Source organism: Lissotriton vulgaris, chromosome 10 (genome assembly GCF_964263255.1).
Source record: "Lissotriton vulgaris chromosome 10, aLisVul1.2, whole genome shotgun sequence".
NCBI lineage: Eukaryota > Metazoa > Chordata > Amphibia > Caudata > Salamandridae > Lissotriton > Lissotriton vulgaris.
In genome coordinates, this window is record NC_141698.1 from 1,004,221,789 (window position 1) to 1,004,246,585 (window position 24,797).

The following is a 24,797-nucleotide window of genomic DNA, read 5'->3' on the forward strand; positions in this document are numbered from 1 at the left end:
TTTGGTGGTGTGGATCAGTTGGTGGTGTTTGCGGGTGGTGTTCTTGAGGGCTGCCATGTTTCCTGTAGACTGGTCGTGGCGCCAGGCTTTCTCGAGGGTGCTGCATTTTTTTGGGGAGTTTTTGAGGTCGTTGGTGAACCAAGGGACTTTCTTGCTGCTGTGTTTGCTGGGGGGGTTCTTCAGTGGTGCGAGGGCATCGGCGCAGTTGGTGAGCCACTGTGTGAGGTTGCGGGCTGCTTTGTTGGGGTCCATCGTGTTGGTGGGTGGGTTCTGGCTGAGGGAGGTGGTGAGTTGATCGGCGGTGATCTTGCTCCAGCTTCTGCGGGGAACCCGTTGAGAGTGGTGGTGGGTTTTGGTTCTCCTTAAGTTGAAGTGGATGCAGCTGTGGTCTGTCCAGTTGAGTCCAGTGGAGTGGCTGAAGGAGAAACGCTTGCTGGAGGAGAAGATGGGGTCAAGCGTGTGGCCAGCGTAGTGGGTGGGGGTGTTCACCAGTTGTTTGAGTCCGAGGATGGCGAGGTTGTCCAGCAGGGTGGCGGTGTTGCGGTCGTTGTTGTTCTCCAGGTGGAAGTTGAGGTCTCCTAGGAGGATGTAGTCTGAGGAGGTGAGGGCGTGTGGGCTGATGAAGTCCGCGATGGCTTCTCTGAATTATGTGCGTGGTCCCGGGGGTCTGTAGACGAGGGTGCCTCTGAGGGTGGTCTTGGGGTCGGTGTGTATCTGGAAGTGAAGGTGTTCGGCGGCGGTGAGGGTGTCGTCGGAGTTTGTTGTGATGCGGATAGTGTTTCGTGGACGATGGCGATGCCTCCTCCGGTTTAGTTGGCGCGGTCCTTCCGGGCGATCTTGTAGCTATCTGGGATGGCTATGGCGATGTTGGGGGCTGAGGAGGCGTTCATCCAGGTTTCTGTGAGGAAGGCGACATCTGGTGAGGTTGTGTCGAGGAGGTCCCAGAGTTCGACGGCGTGCCTGTGGACGGAGCGGGTGTTGAGCAGGATGCACTTGAGGTGATCGTTGCTGGAGTCTGGCTTGGCGGGTGTGGTGCGGGATCGGGTGCAGGAGAAGCTGCAGGCGTGGCAGGTGAAGGCTCTGTGCGTGCGTTTCGGGGTGGCTTGGTAGCAGGCTGGCTGTCGGCCGGTGTTGAGTGCGTGGAGGGTGGCGGCGTTGTATCTCCGTCGGGTTGGCTGGCTCAGATGACGTCCAGGGGTTCTGGCGCTGGGCGCGGTCCAGGCGTGGACGGGTGTAGACGGGCTTGCCTTTGGCGCACCTTCGGTGCGCAATCGGCACGCCCGCTGCGCGTGACCGCTGCGCGTACGCGTGGACTCCGCCATACGTAGCGCGGTGGGAGGGAGGGGCAGCTGGGAGGCGGGAGCGGGGTGGCGTAGGGAAGGATACAGAAAGGAAAAAGGGGTGGGCCGCAGGGGAGCAGCGGCAGGGAGCGGGGCGGGGGCAGAGGCGGGAAAGAGATCCCAAGGGGCAAAGGGCGAACGGACACACAATAGGGGCACCAACAACAGAACCTAAGCACAGGGAGCAAAAAAGTGCTAACAGAAACCTTGCCACAGGGCAGCGGCTAAGCGGAGTCAGGGAGACCGGGTGCACTCAGGGGGAGCCGCGAGGTGTGTGGAGCGACCAGCACCGACCAAGGTCAGGTCAGGTCACAGTTCACCATTGCGCGGACAGTCCCTAAATAGCCGGTGGAAGGGAGGGGCAGCTGGGAGGTGGGAGCGGGGTGGCGCAGGGAAGGATACAGAAAGGAAAAAGGGGCGGGCCGCAGGGGAGCAGCGGCAGGGAGCGGGGAGGGGACAGAGGCGGGAAAGCGATCCCAAGGGGCAAAGGGCGAACGGACACATAATAGGGGCACCAACAACGGAACCTAAGCTCAGGGAACAAACAAGTGCTAAAAGAAACCTTGCCATAGGGCAGCGGCGAAGCGGAGTCAGGGAGACCGGGCGCACTTAGGGGGAGGCACACGGCGTGTGGAGCGACCGGCACCGACCAAGGTCAGGTCACAGCTCACCGTCGCGCGGTCAGTCCCTAAATAGCCGGTGGGAGGGAGGGGCAGCTGGGAGGCGGGAGCAGGGTGGCGCAGGGAAGGATACAGAAAGGAAAAAGGGGTGGGCCGCAGGGGAGCAGCGGCAGGGAGCGGGGAGGCGACAGAGGCGGGAAAGCGATCCCAAGGGGCAAAGGGCGAACAGACACACAATAGGGCCACCAACAACAGAACCTAAGCACAGGGAGCAAAAAAGTGCTAAAAGAAACCTTGCCACAGGGCAGCGGCGAAGTGGAGTCAGGGAGACCGGGTGTACTCAGATGGAGCAGCGCGGCGTGTGGAGCGACCGGCACCGACATACACAAACACAATTAATTGCACAGAACGGTATAACTCGGACACAAGGAATAAATGGCTAGCACTGGAAACAGGAGACTGCACACCCACCAACAAACACTCAAATACATTCAAATAATTCACAAGGTTATCACAATAAAGTGGCACTTCTACACACCGACAATCTCAAGCCCTCTTTCCGAGTTTGAGTAGCCTTACAATAAAGACAAACACACATATTCTACAAATGTTTCAAGGTCGACATGCACTGGATCCACTTTCTGAACAAACAGGTTATCTCGCTTTTATTTAGTTTTAATGCACCAAAAACCACACGGAAATAGATTAGATTGAAACATTTCAATGGGCGATACACTGACGCGGCGTGATTTGACTGCATACCGCTGGTTGCCATGGCAACCAGGTATTCTGAACCGTGAGATGAAAAGGCACTGCCGGAGGTCCTCAGTCTGCTGGTACAGGACGCAGCACCGGAAGTGAGACGGACAGAGAAAGTGCACCCCATCCCTTCTAGAATGAAGTCCACCTGCATTATTTAGGGTGACCAGGTGTCCCAGATTTGTCAGGACAGTCCCAGTTTTTCACCACCTGTCCTGGCAGATTTTGGGAAATTTAGCTCCTGTCCCAGTTTTTAGAGAGGGTCCACGGAAAACAGTGGGAGGTGTCTTTTTATGTTTTCCAAAGCAGGAATTGTTCGCAGCTGCTATAAGATAGCAATTTGATTAACAGGCATGATACTGGCTTCGTAAATGTTATTTTATCTATGCTTTTACTGCCTTTTCTATGCCATTGAGCGCTGTCATTCTGTGCGCTAGGTTGAAGTAAAATTGTAGTCCTTCTTCTATTTCTGTGAAATGTCTCGGTTTTTGGCTTTAAAAATCTGGCCACTCTAACCTTCATCTCCTGCCTAACTGTGTGTAGGTGCTACATTCAACAGTCTACCCAGAAACCCCATATGAGGGCAAGTCCACCATGGCCACCTCTGACTCATTGTACCACGATTATATTTAAGATAGCGCTCTGAAGTGACAGCAGCGGTGTGGTGGTGTATCAGACCTGTGTTTACCTTCTCGGTGTCCTCAGCGCGCTATTCTCTATTCAGTGAGATATTACTGTTGAAGGGGAGACAATCCATCCACGTGGCCTCTTCTATATTCACAAATATCTTAAGCCCTAAAGGGAGTATGTGGGGTAAGGGCTAGAGCAGCCGACTATGGAGTTGTGGAACCAGGTTCTAGTCTCTGCGTTGGCTCAAACATCCTGTGATTCTCGGCAAATCCCTTAATCTCCCCATGTCCACCAGAAATTAATGTGTCGTTCTGTAACGGAACTGATGCTCATGTAAAGCGCTCCAATACCTTGGGGTCGAGTTCACGCTATATAAAACTGCAAAGAACAAAAGAAAGTAAAAACATAGAAATTTCATTGTAGAGGGAAAGCTGCACTACATAGACCTTTTTTTTCAGTTGGCCGTTATCTGATGCCAAGTTGATGTCATCTAATAAAAAAAGACCTAAAGGAGTTTGCAGCTAGATTCATCAAAGAGACGTTTTGCGAGTCCTTAATAGCGATTATTAAGGAATCGCTATTAAGGACTTGCAAAACGGGATTCATGTAGGAATCGCTAAATAAATTGCGATTCCTACACATTCCTTATTTGCGATTAGGAAATTGCTAAGGCCCATAGGAATGAATGGGGAGTATTCCTTATTTGCGATTAGCAATTTGCTAATCGCAAATAAGATAGCGATTTCAAGGGTGCCAGGGGTGTCCAAAGGACACACTGCAGCACCCCTGAAATGCAAATTTACACAGGTGTTGCGCACACACATGTCCAAAGGACATGTGTGTGTGTGTAACATGCAACAGAGAATAAAAATGCACTAAAGTGCATTTTTCTATTTTTTCGCTATTTACCACGAAGTCAGACTTCGTGGTAAATAGCGGCAAAATATTGCGAATTCGCAATTTAAAATTGGTTAATGAATTGCATTTAAGGAATCTCTAATAGAGATTCCTTAAATGCAATTCCTCGCAAATATGCGATTTCGCAAATAGCGATTTTTGCATTTGGGATGATGAATCCCAAATGCAAAAATTGCGCTCGCAAAGGGCCAGATTCTCAGAATCTGGCCCTTTGCGAGCGCAATTTCCTTTCATGAATCTAGCTGTTGGTATTGATCGGGTGCGATAATTATTGTCCATCATATGTTTGTGGGTAATAACGTGTGGATCAGCATGTTCCAGTAAAAACTCCTCCCTATACATATTGGTAGGTCATATTCTGACATTTATTACAAAACTCGCAATGAGGGCTACAGTACTACTCTGGGCTTTAAGTGGGTTGAGTCCGGCCAGTGCCCAATATCTGCAACAATAAAGGCCTTAAAGCTGGTCTTCTGTTTAACTTGAAGAAATAGCACAAAAAAAAAACAGAGGCGGAGCGAGATGAGAAAAGGAGTGAGAAAAGGTAGATAACAATAAGCCCTCCCAGTAACCTCTGACCTGCCGACAATCATTTATGACCCATCCACAGCCTTTAGGATTTGCCTGCACAGCGCTTGTGTTGTCCTTTCCAAATATCTTGTATTAAAAATAAAAAAAATGTTAAAAGGTGCTTAGAGTGTGCTCATTACTTACTTTTACTCGTGATTGGCTGGTTCCCAACGGGCCCCCATATCACATAACTCTCGTTTCGTTGCTTCCTAATGGTCAAGACCCCCCCCCCCTCACCTCCTCCTGTGCTTTGAATCTGCTTCGAGTCCTTGTCCGGCTGTGGAGCCTGGACAAATTACTGCTTCCGTAGGCCAGTATCCTTCCACAGCAGGCTCCTGGGCTGCAGGTACTAAGTTTGTCTCCTAAACCCCAGTCTCTTTTGCGCCCGCCCCACCAACTTGCCGTTTTGCTTCCGCCCGCCCTCTTCCCTCGTGTTGCTTAAACCTCCCCCCGCCGCTTTGCTGTACTGCACTATAAAGCTGTTCACAGCGACGAGGGAATGTGTGTATATTCAGTAACACGCGACATTTCAATGAAACTCCGCCACTAAGCCAAGCTGGCTGCTTAGGATAAAGGCCCTTTCTGTGGTGCAGTTTTATCTTCCTTGATCTGCAATGTGCTTCTTTGGGTGTGACCCAACCACTGGGCCATACCGCCACTTGTGCTATGTTCGTGGGAGTTTCTTTACACCCTAGAGTGAGCCAACTCCCCCACCACCAGCCGGGCCTGGAATGAGTTCTATACATTATACTTTTGAGCATTTTCAGGCATCAATTCATTAGCCCCTTACAGTCCGAAATACATTATTTATTTTTCAAAGGGGGTTGAAGAGTGAGGGGCAAAAAATGGCAGTCTTGCTGCCTCCCAATGCCTGCCGTACAATATAAGTGCGCAAAATAATAACCCATATAGCTCTGGTGGCATTAATGATGCGTCAAGACAAAGGCAATTTCCCCCCAAACTATTCCATATAAAACCATAACTGCAGCTTTTATGGGTCAGAGGGAAAGAGATGCTGTGTTTCTTTCTGTGTGCAGAGCTGTCGCATATATTCAGACTGTTCTAGTGCTTTCTGAGACTCTCCCTTTCTGGCTCTGTGTGACATTTGCATTACCTTTGTATCCGCTGCTGCACAAAGGTGTGCAATGCATTCTGTCGTTCATCTCTGGGTCGGACTGAAATGAAGGCCATTGTATCCCACCCAGAGTCGGACTGCCCTACAGGGCCACCTGGCAGTGCCAGAAAGGCTGGTCTGACTGATCAGTGTATCAGACGTTTTTGGGCTGTTTGTGGGCCTGTCTTATAGTCTAGCGGACTGGTTTGGTTTTGCGTAGAGTGCACATGCGCTTTCAGCGAAACCTAGTGTAATAAAAACAAGCATTGGAAAAGGCAATAGGTTACTCCTATGCGAGACCTTTTAGCTTTGCCAATGTTTAAGACATTTTGCACAGCAACACTCGCTGCTGTGCAACATGGCTTGAAGTTAAAAAAGCAAAAAGCTAACACATGATCAACACTGCTTCTGTCATAGTGCTTTTTTTCCTTGACTTTAAGCTATGTTCCACAGCAGCCCGCACTACCGTGCAATATGTACTAAAAACATTGACAAAGCCAATAGACATCGCATATACGAAAACTTTTTGGGTTTACCAATGCTTGTTTTTTCTAGGCAGCTTAGTGTCCTCCGACTGCGGAGTGATCAGCCAAAGACCTGCAGAAGATGGAAGAAGCAGCCTCACTCACCCCCTGCATCCTTAAAAAGTAATCTTGGTGTAGCAGCGCATCGGCCTTGCGCTGAACGGCAGGGCAGGAAGAAACAAAAATGTCTTCCAAATGCAGAAAATGTAATCTTAGAAGTTTATTGGTACTTAATATTAACAACACCCAATTCAGTGACTCTCATTGTCTGGTCCTAGGGTGCTTGTATTTCCGTTCAGGCAGTACCCGGCCTGGCAGTTCAGGTTGGGCAGTGCCCACTGGAGAAGGGTCACAACTGATTTGCACATGGGTGGGCACAAACTGAGCTGGCATAGTGGGTGAAAAATGATGGATTGGGACGTGGCTCCAAGCTATTGCCAGTTACTGAGATTAATTAAAATATTCCATCCATCACCAGCGACGGGTATGGCCAAATGTGGGTCATGGGCTCACTGTGCTACTGGAATCAAGCTAAACCGGGCTGAGGAGCCCCTAACAGGGCCGAAAGGGGTCATAGGTTGCTTGTATTCTGGTTCCGAGAGGACCTGGGTTGGCAGTTTGTGCTGGACACTTCCCTCTGGAGCAAGGCAAAGACTGATTTGCATGTGACTGGGTACAAACTGATTTGGCATGGTGGGCGAAAAATGATGGCTTGGGATGCGGCTGGAATTAATTCAAGCATTCCATCCATCACATTTTTGTGCTTGCAGTTGATGCTTAAAGTGTGACAGGTATGCCAAGATCTGCGTCCCGTGCTTAGTTTGTGCTGGTCGTTTCTGATGCTCAGCACCGGAACAGGGCCGAGTCTATATGATTTTTCTCCCCTGGGCAGTAAGTACGGTAATTTAAAAAAAATAAATACACCTGTCCGCCTTCAGTGTCTGCCTGGTATGTATTCACAGTCTGGCCCACCCTGTTCCAGGAATGTTGAGTGTGCATCATCATCATGTTAGTGATGTCAGCACCACACGCCTGCCTTTCATAAAGAACATTGTCATTTGCATTGGATCATCGTGGCTGTGGAAGCGTTCATGGCTGAGCTGGGACAAGGCAGGCTGGGAAAGTTTAGGGCAAACTTTTCAAGACATTGTATCATCCTTTTCTATCACCTTGCACTGAACTGAAATCATCTGGAGCGGTCTCTAAGGGCCATACGCATGAACACGTTTTCCAATAGACACAGAATGGGCAAAACCCTTTGAAGCATCTGGCCTTAAGTCTGTATTTGACATGCTCGTGGCCACAGCCCACAACCTACTGCAGTCACTGTCGGACCTTGGTGTGCATGTGCTGTTCGCACCCTTTAAAAAACTGCACACACTCTTGATTGCTGTGCTGCATGAGCCTGGCAGTGGCAGCATTACGGGGACCATCTGGGCAGCAGACACAGCAGGGCATGCTGAACTGTAGACGCCCGCCTAGCCTGCACAGATTAATTAGAGCACCAATCAGATTAGCACACTGGTGGCCTGATGTGATTCCCCCCTCACAGATCGGGTAAGTGGAGCTAATCATTGTCAGCGCTGGTATGGCCCTTTCTTATACTGTGTGTTTGCCTTTAAAAAGAGGACTATTTGCATTTTTGTAGGGTTTTCTTTTCTTAGTTGTGGGTGTTAGTTAGCACTTGCTTCCGACCTCACCAAGGGGAAACAGGATTGCAATGTCAAGTCAAGTCAGAGAATCTTATATAGTGTGCATATCACCGCTAGCTCTCATGGCGCATGCAGCGACTCCAGTTCCTAGGGGCAGATCCGATTTACATTATTTTTGGTCAAACAGCAATGTTTTAAATTCTTTGTGGAAACGCTTGTGGTCCGCCATAGAAAGAAGATGGAACAGTAACTTGTTCCAAAGATGGGGGCAAGAAAGGAAAACGATCGGCCCCCACTACGTGTGGTACGAACTAAGCATGGGCTAATTTTGCGAATCTGGTGTTCGCGAATTTGCGTATTTGCGAACTCGCAATCCGCAAAATCCGCGAATTCTCACAAATTTGCGGATTTTTTTTGTGTTTGCAAGGGTTTCTGCCAGTTCGCGAGGGTTTTGTACCAGTTCGCAATTGCAAACTTACTTGTCGGCTCGCAACGGTCGCGACTATGTTGTTTCTACGTCTGGTTCATCATCACAGGTTCCCAGCATCCTCTGCTTCACCACTACCAACCTCTGTTTCACCCATGCCACCCTCTGGTTCATCACTGTAGATTATGGGGGGGAAAAGCAAGCACACCTGCCCTGCTTCAACTGACATGAATTAATTTAGGGTTGATTTATTAATGTGTCACTGTTTAAAAATTCCAGTCTGGCACCTGCTTCCTTATCTGTAATTTGCTTTCTGTTGCAGTGCAAATTTTTTTTCCAGGACCTTTGTGGCCTACTTGTAGCTATTCTATGAGCCTGCTGTGAGGGTCAGAGCAGGGTCATAGAATTGTTGCAACTAGCAACTGAACTCTGGAGGGGCCCCAGTCAGGAAGCACTACAGGGAATGGTTACTAATGATGAGTTTGAACTTTTGCACCTGCTGAGTGCTTTCAGTTTTGCAAAACTCGTTTTTCTGCAGAACAGCAACTGTAATGCCCCAAACAAACATAGGCAACTGAACTCTGAAGGGGCCCCTCAGGAAGTACTACAGGGAATGGTTACTAATGATGAGTGAACTTTTGCACCTGCTGAGTGCTTTCAGTTTTGCAAAACTCGTTTTTCTGCAGAACAGCAACTGTAATGCCCCAAACAAACTTACTTGTGAAAGTTGAATTCTAATCCAAAAGTGATCCAAAGAAAGTCAAAAGGCCTAAAATCCAAAAAAGTGCAGGCAAATGTCAACCTGAGGAGTTATTCTGATAAAAATCATCATTTTCAGAAGGTCTATGCTGCTTGCTAGTGGATTTCTTGTGCAGAATTGCACATTTTGTAATTTCGCGAGTGCGAGATTGTTGCTGCCTGCCGCACCTACATGTTCGCAATTGCGAACTCTCGCGATGCGTGGCCAAACTCCAGCGGGATCCCGCAGCAAGATCCAAAATGGCGCAGCACTCGCAAAATATCGAGAAAAACAACTTGGCAAACGCTGAATGACGGTAAGTGAACGCCGCACGCCGCAATATTGTATCACCAAGAAAAAAAATCCGCGGCGTGCGAATTTGCGGATTTTCGGTAAATTCGCAAGAGTTCGCGGATTGCGAATTTACTGAAAATCCGCAAAATCCGCCAGCGGAACGGATTTTCCGCCCATACTTAGTACGAACGCGAAGAGGCATGAGCAGAGATTTTGAACTAGATCTTAATGTTCTGTTTGGCTGATACTTTTAAAGTTTTTTCACTAAATAGCCAGGTCCAGTACCATGTATACTTTTAAGAGTGAGGCACAAGATCATAAAGGGACCGCTTTTCCTAAATGGAAGCCAATGAAGGAACAGCAAACTTGGGGCTGAGGGAGATCTCGGTGGAAGGTTTAAGATCGATCTAGCCGCCGTGTTTTGCAAAACTTGCAATTTGGAGAAGAGGTCTTCATTTAGGGAGACCAATAAGGCGTTCCCATAATCCATGCTGCTCACAATTAGGCCTTGGATCAAGGCTTCCTGGCTTCAAGAGGTAGCCTTTTAAAAAATGTACGCAACTGCCCCAAAATCCCGTAACAAGTGCCTAGCACAAGATTGACATCCTTCTTCATAGATAACTTGTTGTCGATCATTATTCCTAGGTTGCAGAATACTTGTTTAGGGGACGGGCAGGGGCCCAGTGCCTGAGGCCACCAGCTGCTAGACCAATACTCCTTGGCCCTGCCAAACAGAATGATCTCGGTTTTTCTGCCGTTCAGCTGCAGTTTGTTATCGCTCATTCAGTTGTTAATATGGGTCAGACAGTTTTTAAACCGGACTAACGTGCAAGAAGTCCACATTTGTTAGAAGAAATAATTGAAAGAAATAGCAGATATCTGAATGAGAATGGCATTTCAAGTCTACAAGTGATTTTGACTGTACCAAAATGAAAAGACGGGCTGATAAGAACGATGAGCACAAAAAATCTTTTAACAAGCGTTGGCATAGCCAATAAGTCTCGCCTTTGGGACCTTTTAAGTGTTTAGCCATGCAACAGTTAATGTAGTTGCACCGTGGATATTGTGCTACATAGCTAAATACTTATGAGGTCCAAAGGTGAGACCTATTGGCTATGCCAATGCTTGTTTTAATCCTAATCTCCCTTTACCGCTTCCATCACCTGAAGTCTAACATTACCCTTGCCTTCTTTAACCTGTATGCACTCCATAACCATAAAATTAACTTTCCCTCCCATTACTTCTACTAACCCCTAAACTCAGCCTTACCTCCTCTATCAAATCCTACAAAAATAGAAAGAAAAAAAGCACCCATGTTGTTTAGAAGGCGTGCACTTGCATGGTGCACACACATACAAAATGATGCAGGCAATGGGCCAGGAAGGATACAGAGCTTGGGTAACAAAATGCAAAATAGTGTAGTGCTCCCTGTTTACAGTTATTCTATTTGTACACAAAAGCTCTACTTGCGAATTTGGAAGGCATGGAAATCGCATCCCCTGATATTATGCCACACTGTTATTTTCGTAGGCCTTGCTTGCATCTTATAAAGGGGTCTTAGATTTTAGGCCACGCCCCAATGAGAAACAGGAAGTCGTTCTGACGTCACCTGCCGGGCTCATCTGCCCCATCCCACGCGCACCTGAGAGATGCTGATTGTGGTACTCTTGAGCGCCAGCCGTTTTCTAAGCCCTTAATGTAACCTCTCACATACGTGTCAGAGAAAATAATGTTTTGGGAGGTGTTCAACATCACCTTCAATAAATCACACAGTACTTCCGGCTTAGGAACATGTCAGTTGAGAGTTTCCGAATGCACACTACTCCCTATCTCTGGCGCGTTCCCCGCGAATGAAATGCGGCATCTGATGATTCTCTTGGAACAAGATAAATCACCCACAACCCTTTAATACCGTAGAGCACATAATAGAGGGTACAATACTACCCACACAATGGTTTGGAGGTGAATAACAACTTCACAGTGCTCTCATCCTTGGCATGATGAGTCACGTAGAACCAATGCACGTATTATTGTTCATTTGATCTCATATCCCTCCGCCTACCACATTTGTCATATCAGAAGGAAACATTGCTCCCTCTTAGCAGCCCCCATCGTGTGGGGCGACAACAGGGCAGGACTGGGACCACAAACCAGCCCTGGCAAACAGGAAAAACACCGGTGCCCGCTACGGCCAGTCCGGCCCTGTGCGACAACCAGCATGGTCGGGTGGTGTCTGGGCTGGAGGTGGCCTGCTCCCCCACACACCTGTAGGAGGTCAGGGGAACGGTCGGACTAGAACCAGGAGATGAGGCACAGGGGGGGACTGTGGGGAAAAAAGATAGAAGCAGGACACGAGGAATAGGGGATGAGTGTGGGAACAGACGTAGAACCATGAGACGAGGCACAAGGGATGTGTGCAGGAACAGAAAGTAGTATCATGAGATGAAGCCAGTGCTTTAAATGGAGGGAAAAAAGTGCAGGTACTCACCAAATTGAGCTATGACCGAAGGGGCGGGCGAGGAGGCAGGGTTAGGGGCGGGCTACTGACCAACATTTACGGGAATCGGTGTGGTATGTAAATGGTGGTGCACAGTGTGGTAATGCACTGTCATTCAGAGACAACACGTTTTCCATTCTCATTACCACTAAATTTGCACAGATGTAGTTTTACTGACAAAAACTATGCAGCGCACCAATGATAATGTGTGGAATTAGGTTCCAGCCAGTGAGATATCCAGTGTACCATGAGCCTGGGATGAGGCACGAGGGATGTGTGCAGGAACAGAAAGTAGTACCATGAGATGAAGCACAAGGCATGAGTGTGGGAACAGAAAGTAGTACCATGAGATGAAGCACAAGGCATGAGTGTGGGAACAGAAAGTAGTATCATGAGATGAAGCACAAGGGACGAGTGTGGGAACAGAAAGTAGTACCATGAGATGAGGCACGAGGGATGAGTGTGGGGACAGAAAGTAGTACCATGAGATGAGGCACAAGGGATGAGTATGGAACCTGAAAAAGGAACCATGAGATGGGGCACAAGAAATTTAGATTATACTTGCAGTACTTTGTGAAGTTGCCAAGCTTTGGAAAACTTGCAAAGTTTGTCCACGTCTCAAAACCTCAAGCAAAATAAGTTTTGAAGAAGATTTTTATATAAAGTAAGTCATCTTGAGAGAATCCTCATTTTTGAGGCGATTTCTTTCTTTCTAACCCTACTTTTCCTAGATTGGTCCCAGAAATAAAAAAAATCACAAAATTTCACAAAGGGTGGTTACAAAACAAAGTTTGTGGCACTTATCAGGAAATAGATGTAGGAGGGGATGTGGCCTAAGATTAGAGATGCCGAACTTAGCCCTGAAGAAACATCTTCAAATCCCGGCTTCAGCTCAACATCCTGTGATAATGGTCAAATCACATATTCTCCTGTGCCTAAAAACGTGTGTACCGTAATCTGGTGCTCATTTAAAAGGCTCTAATAACAAAGTTGGCGCTATATAAAACTACAAAAGAAAAAACAATAACGATCCTATTAGGTAAATAGTTCGAAAGGTAAAATGTACAATTCATGGAGAATTTTCAAAAACATTCGGGTTGAAGCAGAAGGGTTCAAAAGGAATAAAATATTTTGTTTACTTTTTATGTAATTTATATCTATAATAAGTTTTTTCGAAAGGACCTAACAAAAGGGAGGTAAGGTCGGTTTCTCCAGCTTCCATTCTCCCTTTCTCCGCCCTCTTCCGCACATGGCAGCGGAGATTTCAAAATTAATGAAGGGAAATAACTTGAAGGTAAATATAGAACAGAAATGGACACAGGGTAATTTTCTTCCTACGGCTCACTTGTTTACATCACAAGTAGCGCAAACATGTTTTTGATAAATGAAAGCAGTATTTATTGCATTTAAGTTCCACATTTCCAACGTCTGAAACTGTATTATTTATATTATTCATTATTTTTAGCCATATTTATAGATAAATATATATGTGTGTGTGTGTGTATATATATATATATATATATATGAATCCAAACACTCCGTCACTTCTCTGCATTCATACCATGGGCGGAGACGGACCACGGTGTCATGCTGCAGTATTTTCTTGCTGTACACGGTTTTCCATGTATACAGATTGCAAACATCTATACATACCTGCAGCGGCGCACCTTGGTCAGTAAGATTGTTGGAGGGGGTGAGCCTCAGATTTTCGAACAATCACTCTGGCATATCGTGTTAGTCATTATATGTGAGTCAGCGCATGAGGGTCACTGAAGGGCCAGGGGAAAGGGAAAGGATTGCGGATTGTGAGGGGTACGTAAAATACAGTATTTTGTAAAATAACCACGTTTTAAGATCTTAAAAACAGAGACGAGATTATGTGTGTGTTTTTTTTTGTCTGAGTGAGTATTTAAAAATCCCAGGTGAAACGCGACAGACAACATACCATGCCCCAACTATTTATTAAATCATGCATTTATGGGGGGGGAGGGAAAGAGGGGGGGTTACTCCCCAAACCCCCCTCTGAAGCTACGCCCCTCCATATCTGACACATATATTGCCATGTGGAAACACTGTTGTTGGTGGCGAGTTCCCACAATATGACATTTTCAATGGGTATTACCAGCATGAATTCCTTACATGGCCGTATTAAAGCACTGCCCCTGGTGGCATGTTCCCCAGATGTGACGCTTTTTGTGGGCACTTCAAACGTGGATACATTCCTGAGGTCGGCTGTCCCTTGAAGGCTTCCATCCCCTCATGAATACATTCTAAAGGTCTGCTGTCCCTCGGAGGCTTCCATCCCCTCATGAATATTAAAGAAGTAGGGCTTCTTGTAAACACACAGCTGCACTGTGCGGGATTAGTGAACACAGCACAGAGCAACGGCTTGCTATGAGCAGCACAGGTGCAGTGCAAACACTACGAGCTATTGCTCACCGGCCAAGTACATCTACATGGTGGGTACATTCCTCCACAGCTGGATGGTGGGTACATTCCTCCACGGCTGGATGGTGGGGTACACTCTTCCACAGCTGGATCATGGGTGCATTCCTCCACAGCTGGATGCTGGGTACATTTAACGGTATGGTTGGTACATTCCTCCACAGCTGGATGCTGGGATAATTCCTCCACAGCTGGATGCTGGGTACATTCACCCAGATGGTTGGTGCATTCCGCTACAGATGGAAGGTGGATACATTCCCATAGCTGGATGGTAGGTACATTCCTCCACAGCCGGGTTGTGGGTACATTCCTCCACAGCTGGATAGTGGGTTAATTCCTCCACAGCTGGATGCAGGGTACATTCAGCTGGATGGTGGGTACATTCATCCACAGCTGGATGGTGGGTACATTCCCACAGCTGGATGGTAGGTACATTCCTCCACAGCCGGGTTGTGGGTACGTTCCTCCATAGCTGGGTGGTGGATACATTCAGCCGGATGGCTGGTGCATTCCTCCACAGATGGATGGTAGGTTCATTCCTCCATAGCTGGATGCAGGGTACATTCAGCTGGATGGTGGGTACATTCCTCCACCGCTGGATGCTGGGTACATTCTTCCACAGGTTGCAGGGGTTTTGCAAAAACTGACATGCATGAGAACACGAAAATAATAGTATATCGCACGCCATAATATATTCCGTTATTCAAAAGTACAGGTATTGTGCAGGATCTGTGGTTCACCGGGCACGTTCTACAGCCTAAACATCGGCAAACAAATTCTGTCTACTTAAGACACCCCAAAAAGATCGACGAGGGCTCCATTAGCAACGCACCGCCCGGTGGAACACAAGGGGTTTTAATTGGCGCCTGAGCAGCGAGTGGTCTTTAAGTGACTTCCGGCCTCGGGCTGTATTGATCCACCTGCACGCGCGTCCTTGATTCACCCAGGACTCGTAAATTAGGCTTCTGCACGAGCCTATGTTGAGCTTGCTCGCGTGGCAACTGGTTCGCTGATATAAATCAATGTATTAAAGCGCCCTTCCACGTCCGCGGCGCTTCTTTACATCGATTTACATAGTTAATATAAAAGCGGAGCAATCTGGCTCAGGCGAGTTCTGTTCTCTCACTGGCCCGCGTGGCACCGTGTCTGTCCGGCATCACCCGAGGTCTGAAGGACCGCACTGCAATCCGGCGCAGCCCTGATTTTAGGGCTGACTTGGCAACAAGGCGTGTGGAGCCCAAAAGTTACTAAAACGATATACACAACGGGCTTTAGCTTCGCCTAGAAGAGTAAACCCTCTAACCTCCACCTATTTGTTGTTGGGAGTAACGTTCCGCTTTTAGTGAATGCTTCCATTGGAATCACTAAGGGACTAGTAGTAGTAAAATTACTAGATATGATTTGATTTAAATCGCTAAAACACATAAACACTCAGTGGCCCAGATGCATGAAGCTAAAAACCACTCGCAAAGGGGCAGATTCTCCGAATCTGCCCCTTTGCCACCGGTATTTTTGCATTTGGGATGCAACATCCCAAATGCAAAAATCGCAAATTAAGAATTCGCTAAATTGCGATTACTTGCATTTAAGGAATCTCAAATTGAGATTCCTTAAATGCAATGCATTAAATTTTAAAAAATAGCGATTTTGCTGATAGGGCTCGCAAATTACCGTGAAGTTCAACTTCATGGTAATTTGCAAAAACTTTGAAAAATGCATTAAAGTGCATTTTTCAAAGTTTCATGTTGCGCACACACTTGAGATCGGATGGGCCACACTACCGTTTGTGCATGCATGTATTTTCTTATGGTAGCACGTTAAAGCCAGACCAATAGGCTTTTCTAAAACTGGTTTCTTTACCCTCCCAACATGGCTGCCCTGTCCTGCACCATCTCAGGTTGGACAGGCACATTCCTGTGTTTGCCTCATTCTGCCAACATGGCTGACACGTCCTGCATCGTTTGATGCCTGATAGGCTTGCAGTGCAGCCTGACAAATTCCAGTTTTTTTGTCTCATCCTGCTGCTGATATGGTTGCCCTGTCCTGCACCATCTGAGGTTCGACGAGCCTAAATTGTAGACTGTCAAATTATTTTCTTTGCCTCAACCTGCCAACATGGCTACTCCTCCTGCAGCACCTGAGGTCTAAGAGATCAGGAGAAGTATGACAAGTTCCCCGTATTTCGGCTCACACTGTTGGCTGTAGAGTTGTAACTCATGAGTGTGACACTTGACGCACACATAACCTACCTTCTGGTGCGCGTAACCACAAGTGTTTGAGTAGGGAGCGGCGCTAGCATCTCTGGGTCTGCTAATAATCAGGCAAGTACTCAGACACCTTACTTTTAGCTCCTGAAGACGCCAAGTTCACCCTTCAAATATTTTCTGAGCCTGTTAGGTAGGTTTATGCTGTTTTATATCATGAACAAAGAAGCTGGGTTGTAGTCAACTGGTGGCAGTGCAGGTTCGTATTATTCATATCAGAGCACATTCTCAGCCTGTGACATCCTGGTGAGGGCGTTTTGGATCGAAACTATCTACCCTTCAGGAGATATTCTCCGGTCCATTTGGGTCGCATTTTATCAGCTGTTCGTTCTTATCCTTGACGTGGGGCATTTCTGATAGAAAGTCTTATTGGATCGTAATCTTTTATATTCTGGAGATCATCTCCGGTTATTCAAAATTGTCTTCTCAGTGAAGCTCATGTGTTGACGTCCCTGCCCAGATGTAATCATAGTCTGACATGCTTAAACCAGCATACAGACATCGAACAGCATTGTCCTACTTTATTAGTGCGAATGTTACGGCTTCATCCTTAAAGATACTTCTGCCCATGTGCCCAATCTCTTCTACATGTACCCTCAGCTCTGCAGAGCCTTAATTTAAAGTAGAGATTTTGCTGAACCACATTATATCATTTTCTACATCCAGAATAAAGTTATATGAGCAATAGACGGCTACCTGATGAAGGCATGTATGCCGAAACGCGCGTTGTAGACATCTGCCGCACTGCCTGAATCAACGTTTCGTCTATCATCTGGATTTGTATATACTTATGTTGGCTGTTTAATTTAATTACTTTTTTGAAATGCTTATTCTTGAATCCTATATGCACAATTGAAATTCTGTAACATTCAATGAATTATGAACTATACAAAAAATAAGTAAATAAATTTATCATGAGAATTTTTTCTATATGTACACATTGTTTGCATTAATGTGCTCCTTGATTATATTTAAATATTTCACATATAGAGAGGTATTCTTACTAATAAGTTCTGTTGCAACCTTCGCTAGCTATAATTTCCTTATACTGGCAGTGCAGGACAGTCCATCTATTAATACAACACCTGAGATCTTATGGGCCAAGGGGACTTCCAATTAATCTTGTTCTTTGTTAATTTATGGACATGCATCGTTAGAAATAATTCATATGATTAGAATTTACTGCATATTATACAATTGCTCCCGGTCATCAGCAACATTGTGTTTCAGTCTCGGTCTTTCATTTAACAACCCAGTGAATTGTAGGAGTTTTAGTCTTGGTAGAGCCTGGGTGTGTAGCACAACACTGCAAAGTGACCCAAAAATTCCACTGAGCTACGCTGAGTTCCACAAGCGGTGGAGTGTGTTAGGTCGTGCCATTTGCACTGATTTTTAGCACTGCGCGTTTGTCCCACACTGGAAAATCAGTGCACACTGCACCATGTGCAGCGCAAGAGGGCACTGCTTCTTTCTGCTGCTTGAGTAGATGTTCTGCTCGAGCTGCAGCTTTCTCGACGTGCAGGGAAGGTTTCTAAACGCGAGCGGTAGCGGCCATCCGCGACTGCACACAGTGAGAAATCTTGCCGGGAGGAGGTGCGGAGTAAGATTTTTCTCACTCACGATTACAAACTTAACATTGGTGAGCGTGAGCGAGGAAAAAAACTTTGCTAAGTGGAGTTTTGGAACTCCACACACTATGCAGAGCGTGGAGTGGGAAAAACTCAGCGAGCGGAGCGAAATTTCACGCCCAGGCCTAGTCTTGATTCAATTCAATTACATTTGTGAGTTATGAGATTTTATTTAAGTGCTGCCACCAATACAACCATCTCGCATAAAATATACAACATAACTTTTCATAATACAGATACATATTTCCCCCCAACCTGCAGTAAACTTTGCTGTGAATATATTTCTGCTAACAACAAAAAGTCTGCAAAAAATTGAAATAAAATCGCCGTTTAATCACACCACAAACTAAGATCTATTAAAAATTCATTAAAATGTAAAACACATGACAAATACAAATAAAATTAAAAAAAAGCAGCTGGCATTTTCGCTGTCTCTTCCAGTCTTTACAGTAGAGGTTTTGTGTCCTTGAGATTCGTGTCTGGTGCCATCTTTCTGCTAGCTTTGTCTGAGATATCACAGTGCACGTAGAATCCTTACCCATTTCTAGACCTTTACCGGGGAAGAGTTTTTCCTTAACCTTTTAAATAAAGGGCAGTGTAACATCAAATGCATGAGGCACTCTTACAATCCACATGTACAGAAGTCTTCCCTTGACAACTTTCTTTTCATCATCTCAGTGCCAACCGAAAGAAACCTACTTCTTCCAATTGCACAAATTTTGCATTCTCTTGAATGTTTTAGATTTACCACCAAATTTCCAGAACACAATCTCTGTCCTATGACAGCATTGCCATCTCTTGGCGGGCTCCAAGTTCTCCTTTTTCTCACAGTCAATGTTATTTTCACCGTAAGATGCCCAAATTATCTGATAATAAGGGGGATTTCAAGTCCCAGGTTCTTGGCTTCAGCAGTCCAAGCCTTGGCAAACTTTGATGGAACAGACTTGTCTGCATGCCCTCTCCAAGCCTTACAAATAAGATGTTTTGAGCACATTTTATTGGGTCAGGTCTGCATCTTTTCTATAAGGGATTATAGCTAACATCATATTCACAAGTCTACACAAGGAACCTTCTAAGGCGCTGTACTAGCTCCTTCCAGACCCATCTTCCCTGATTTCTCTACAGTTTCTTCAAAGAGGCTAACCCAGCTGAGGCTGCTGGACAAAGTTATCCCCTGATACAGATGACATTCACACCCTCAAGAAAAATTGGTCTTGCCTTGATGTTCCACTGGTATGTTCTAAATGCTGTAGACTTTGATTCTGCCATATTTATTTTACGACTATTTATGGTGCGGTATGCTCCTACAGCAGTAACTGTGCTTGTAGACTATTCAGTGTGGGATCAATCAATCATTGGCATACAATAATACCAGTACTTAAAAAACAACTATTGTATTTATTACCTGTGATGCCGTCAATGCCACCCGCTACAAACAGTTTGTATACAGTGAAAAGAGCAACAGATAATAAAGGTCTTTTCGATTGACCCAACTGGACTAAAGTTCTAGACAACAACGGAGGAAACACTGGACTGGGACTGTGGGTCCTTGTTGAGATGGAACATGGAGCCCTTGATGAGATGGAAAATTGGGTCCTTGATGAGATGGAACATGGGGTTCGCAATGGGACGTAGTTTTCTGGTTACCTAAAGATCACAGGAGATACCTCAAAAAAGGCATAGAGTACATGTGCTTGTTTTCATAAAAATGTTCATAAAACATATGTGACAACAAAAACAATGTACACATTTATGATCTGGGATCAGACACAGTGCAAAATCAATGCTAAGCTAAATACCCCAGGTCAGAAATGAGTAGGGAATGGGCAGGAAATCCACACAAACAACGGACAGGCCTAGTGGTAAATCTCAGTCCTCTATTTCCTTGATTCTGCACAGCATTTATTGAAAGCAGATTTTTAATATCACAGAAAAAAATGACGTACCGTGAAACTGTTGTTGATGTTCTTCGTGCTGGTCTCGGCGACGCTCGCGTCAGATAGGTCCATCTCATCAAATATAAGAGACTGAAACAAAGAGAACAAACAGAGTTTTGAGTCAGAGGATGGTGGCCAAACTCTCATAGCTGTCAACTGAATGATCAGGTTCATCTGTATGTGGAGAAAGTGAAACTGCACGACCCAGCATCACAGGTGTTGTGTAGCAACGCTGGTCTGGCTGCAAATGGCCCTCTACCCCTGTCCTTTCATTGGGATGTGGAAACAACACTTGAAAGGAGCAGAGAACCAAACACATCTCGGAAACCTTTCCAAAGTGCATGAGATGTACATGTACATGAGGTTACAGGATGATAGACCTCCCACAGAAGTTATTTCAATAGTTGATTCAACACAACCGGGCATGAAAGATGCCAGACCTTGGTTTTCCTTTACTGTGTAGTTCTTTCTGGGAGGGTGATCATGGTTTATATCACCTGAATTTACTGAACAAAGGTACCATGGCATGATAAAGAAAAGCCCAGGACTGGCACACTGTGTCCCAGGTAACATGGAATCCCCGGCTAGCTTTATCTGCGTCATTACTATTTTAAAAGTGCAAGTAATTAATTAATCAAATCAATCCCTTAGCTGTCACGACCCCCAGGTCATGTGTGATACCTTCAGCCAGTATAGGACTTGTAGTTTCACTTCTAAACAAAGACAGTGGCACTTTCAATCAGTCAGTATTTGTAAAGCACAGCTTATCACCCCGGGGGGAGATGATGTCGAGTCTGTGGGTACGGCGCTGAGGGATGAACCCTTGGGGGACACGCCCGATGATGCTTTTGGGTTCGGAGGTAAATGGTGGGAGGCCGATTTTCTGTGTAATGTAAATGTAAATTGATACTTGTATAGCGCACTACTCACCCGCAAGGGTCTCAAGGCGCTTGTACGAATACCGCTGTGGAACCCATCCTGGCTTTCCCTGTGAGGCATCCACTCCTGGGCACCGCCAATGTGGAGGCCAGGCATCCTTAGCGTTGTGGGGGCCGTTGTGGAGATTAAGCAAGCTATTGCCCAGAGTTGCAGAGTGGGACTCCATGATTGGAATAGGCACCGAGGCGAGAATTATCAGGTCCGTGGAATTTTTTGAGCCCAAGATCTGCCGAGGCGGGGAATTGAACCCTAGTCCCGGGCTAGACCGCTGCATCAGGGTCTGCCGCTCTAACCATTTATTTACAACAAGGGGTGGTGAGGGACAGAGTCTCTGAATTAAGCAGAAAGCTCTCACCCAGTCAAGAGATCAGGGCTAGATCCAACACCGTTTTTTAGCTCACTGCACCATCCCAGTTTCAGAACCTGGCTGTATGCAAATTAGTCTGTTCCTGTCCCAGTGCATGATGGGAACAGGGCAAACCAAACTACAAAAGCCAATTCTTACACTGGGAAGGAAACAAGCTCCCGGGGACCGGTTTCTGGCATTACAGCCGTCTTCGGCCCGGTTTGCTTGAATCCTGATGGTGCAATGAGCAAGGGTCTCACATCTGAGAATACCCTTCCACGCTTAGGGTGGACAAAAATATTTACAACAAGGGGTGGTGAGGGACAGAGTCTCTGAATTAAGCATAAAGCTCTCACCCAGTCAAGAGATCAGGGCTAGATCCAACACCGTTTTTTAGCTCACTGCACCATCCCAGTTTCAGAACCTGGCTGTATGCAAATTAGTCTGTTCCTGTCCCAGTGCATGATGGGAACAGGGCAAACCAAACTACAAAAGCCAATTCTTACACTGGGAAGGAAACAAGCTCCCGGGGACCGGTTTCTGGCATTACAGCCGTCTTCGGCCCGGTTTGCTTGAATCCTGATGGTGCAATGAGCAAGGGTCTCACATCTGAGAATACCCTTCCACGCTTAGGGTGGACAAAAATATTTACAACAAGGGGTGGTGAGGGACAGAGTCTCTGAATTAAGCATAAAGCTCTCACCCAGTCAAGAGATCAGGGCTAGATCCAACACCGTTTTTTAGCTCACTGCACCATCCCAGTTTCAGAACCTGGCTGTATGCAAATTAGTCTGTTCCTGTCCCAGTGCATGATGGGAACAGGGCAAACCAAACTACAAAAGCCAATTCTTACACTGGGAAGGAAACAAGCTCCCGGGGACCGGTTTCTGGCATTACAGCCGTCTTCGGCCCGGTTTGCTTGAATCCTGATGGTGCAATGAGCAAGGGTCTCACATCTGAGAATACCCTTCCACGCTTAGGGTGGACAAAAATATTTACAACAAGGGGTGGTGAGGGACAGATTCTCTGAATTAAGCAGAAAGCTCTCACCCAGTCAAGAGATCAGGGCTAGATCCAACACCGTTTTTTAGCTCACTGCACCATCCCAGTTTCAGAACCTGGCTGTATGCAAATTAGTCTGTTCCTGTCCCAGTGCATGATGGGAACAGGGTAAACTAAACTACAAAAGCCAATTCTTACACTGGGAAGGAAACAAGCTCCCGGGGACCGGTTTCTGGCATTACAGCCGTCTTCGGCCCGGTTTGCCTGAATCCTGATGGTGCAATGAGCAAGGGTCTCACATCTGAGAATACCCTTCCACGCTTAGGGTGGACAAAAATATTTACAACAAGGGGTGGTGAGGGACAGAGTCTCTGAATTAAGCAGAAAGCTCTCACCCAGTCAAGAGATCAGGGCTAGATCCAACACCGTTTTTTAGCTCACTGCACCATCCCAGTTTCAGAACCTGGCTGTATGCAAATTAGTCTGTTCCTGTCCCAGTGCATGATGGGAACAGGGCAAACCAAACTACAAAAGCCAATTCTTACACTGGGAAGGAAACAAGCTCCCGGAGACCGGTTTCTGGCATTACAGCCGTCTTCGGCCCGGTTTGCTTGAATCCTGATGGTGCAATGAGCAAGGGTCTCACATCTGAGAATACCCTTCCACGCTTAGGGTGGACAAAAATATTTACAACAAGGGGTGGTGAGGGACAGAGTCTCTGAATTAAGCAGAAAGCTCTCACCCAGTCAAGAGATCAGGGCTAGATCCAACACCGTTTTTTAGCTCACTGCACCATCCCAGTTTCAGAACCTGGCTGTATGCAAATTAGTCTGTTCCTGTCCCAGTGCATGATGGGAACAGGGCAAACCAAACTACAAAAGCCAATTCTTACACTGGGAAGGAAACAAGCTCCCGGGGACCGGTTTCTGGCATTACAGCCGTCTTCGGCCCGGTTTGCTTGAATCCTGATGGTGCAATGAGCAAGGGTCTCACATCTGAGAATACCCTTCCACGCTTAGGGTGGACAAAAATATTTACAACAAGGGGTGGTGAGGGACAAGAGTCTCTGAATTAGGCAGAAAGCTCTCACCCAGTCAAGAGATCAGGGCTAGATCCAACACCGTTTTTTAGCTCACTGCACCATCCCAGTTTCAGAACCTGGCTGTATGCAAATTAGTCTGTTCCTGTCCCAGTGCATGATGGGAACAGGGCAAACCAAACTACAAAAGCCAATTCTTACACTGGGAAGGAAACAAGCTCCCGGGGACCGGTTTCTGGCATTACAGCCGTCTTGGGCCCGGTTTGCTTGAATCCTGATGATGCAATGAGCAAGGGTCTCACATCTGAGAATACCCTTCCACGCTTAGGGTGGACAAAAATATTTACAACAAGGGGTGGTGAGGGACAGAGTCTCTGAATTAAGCAGAAAGCTCTCACCCAGTCAAGAGATCAGGGCTAGATCCAACACCGTTTTTTAGCTCACTGCACCATCCCAGTTTCAGAACCTGGCTGTATGCAAATTAGTCTGTTCCTGCCCCAGTGCATGATGGGAACAGGGCAAACCAAACTACAAAAGCCAATTCTTACACTGGGAAGGAAACAAGCTCCCGGGACCGGTTTCTGGCATTAAAGCCGTCTTCGGCCCGGTTTACTTGAATCCTGATGGTGCAATGAGCAAGGGTCTCACATCTGAGAATACCCTTCCACGCTTAGGGTGGACAAAAATATTTACAACAAGGGGTGGTGAGGGACAGAGTCTCTGAATTAAGCAGAAAGCTCTCACCCAGTCAAGAGATCAGGGCTAGATCCAACACCGTTTTTTAGCTCACTGCACCATCCCAGTTTCAGAACCTGGCTGTATGCAAATTAGTCTGTTCCTGTCCCAGTGCATGATGGGAACAGGGCAAACCAAATTACAAGGCGGGGAATTGAACCCTAGTCCCGGGCTAGACCGCTGCATCAGGGTCTGCCGCTCTAACCATTTAGCCACACTTCTCCACGTCCTGAGAGGATGGTGGTGATCCATTTCAGGACATTTCCTCTGATGCCGATGTGGTGGAGTCTGGTGACAAGGGTGTGGTGGGATAAAGGTGTTGAAGGCAGCTGAGAGGTTGAGGAGGATCAGTGCAGATATCTCGCCACAGTCGAGGAA

At 46.6% G+C, this 24,797-nt stretch overlaps 1 protein-coding gene across 11 annotated transcripts in view; it reads right to left on the reverse strand.

Moving 5' to 3' along the window:
• LOC147689140 (diacylglycerol kinase delta-like) overlaps nucleotides 1–24,797 on the reverse strand; it is a 676,657-nt gene that overhangs the window by 154,632 nt on the left and 497,228 nt on the right. For all 11 annotated transcript variants that reach the window (XM_086942029.1, XM_086942028.1, XM_086942031.1 and 8 more), the window contains one exon: nucleotides 20,368–20,448. In XM_086942029.1, the coding sequence (XP_086798155.1) occupies nucleotides 20,368–20,448 (81 nt within the window). The remainder of the gene's footprint in view (nucleotides 1–20,367; nucleotides 20,449–24,797) is intronic.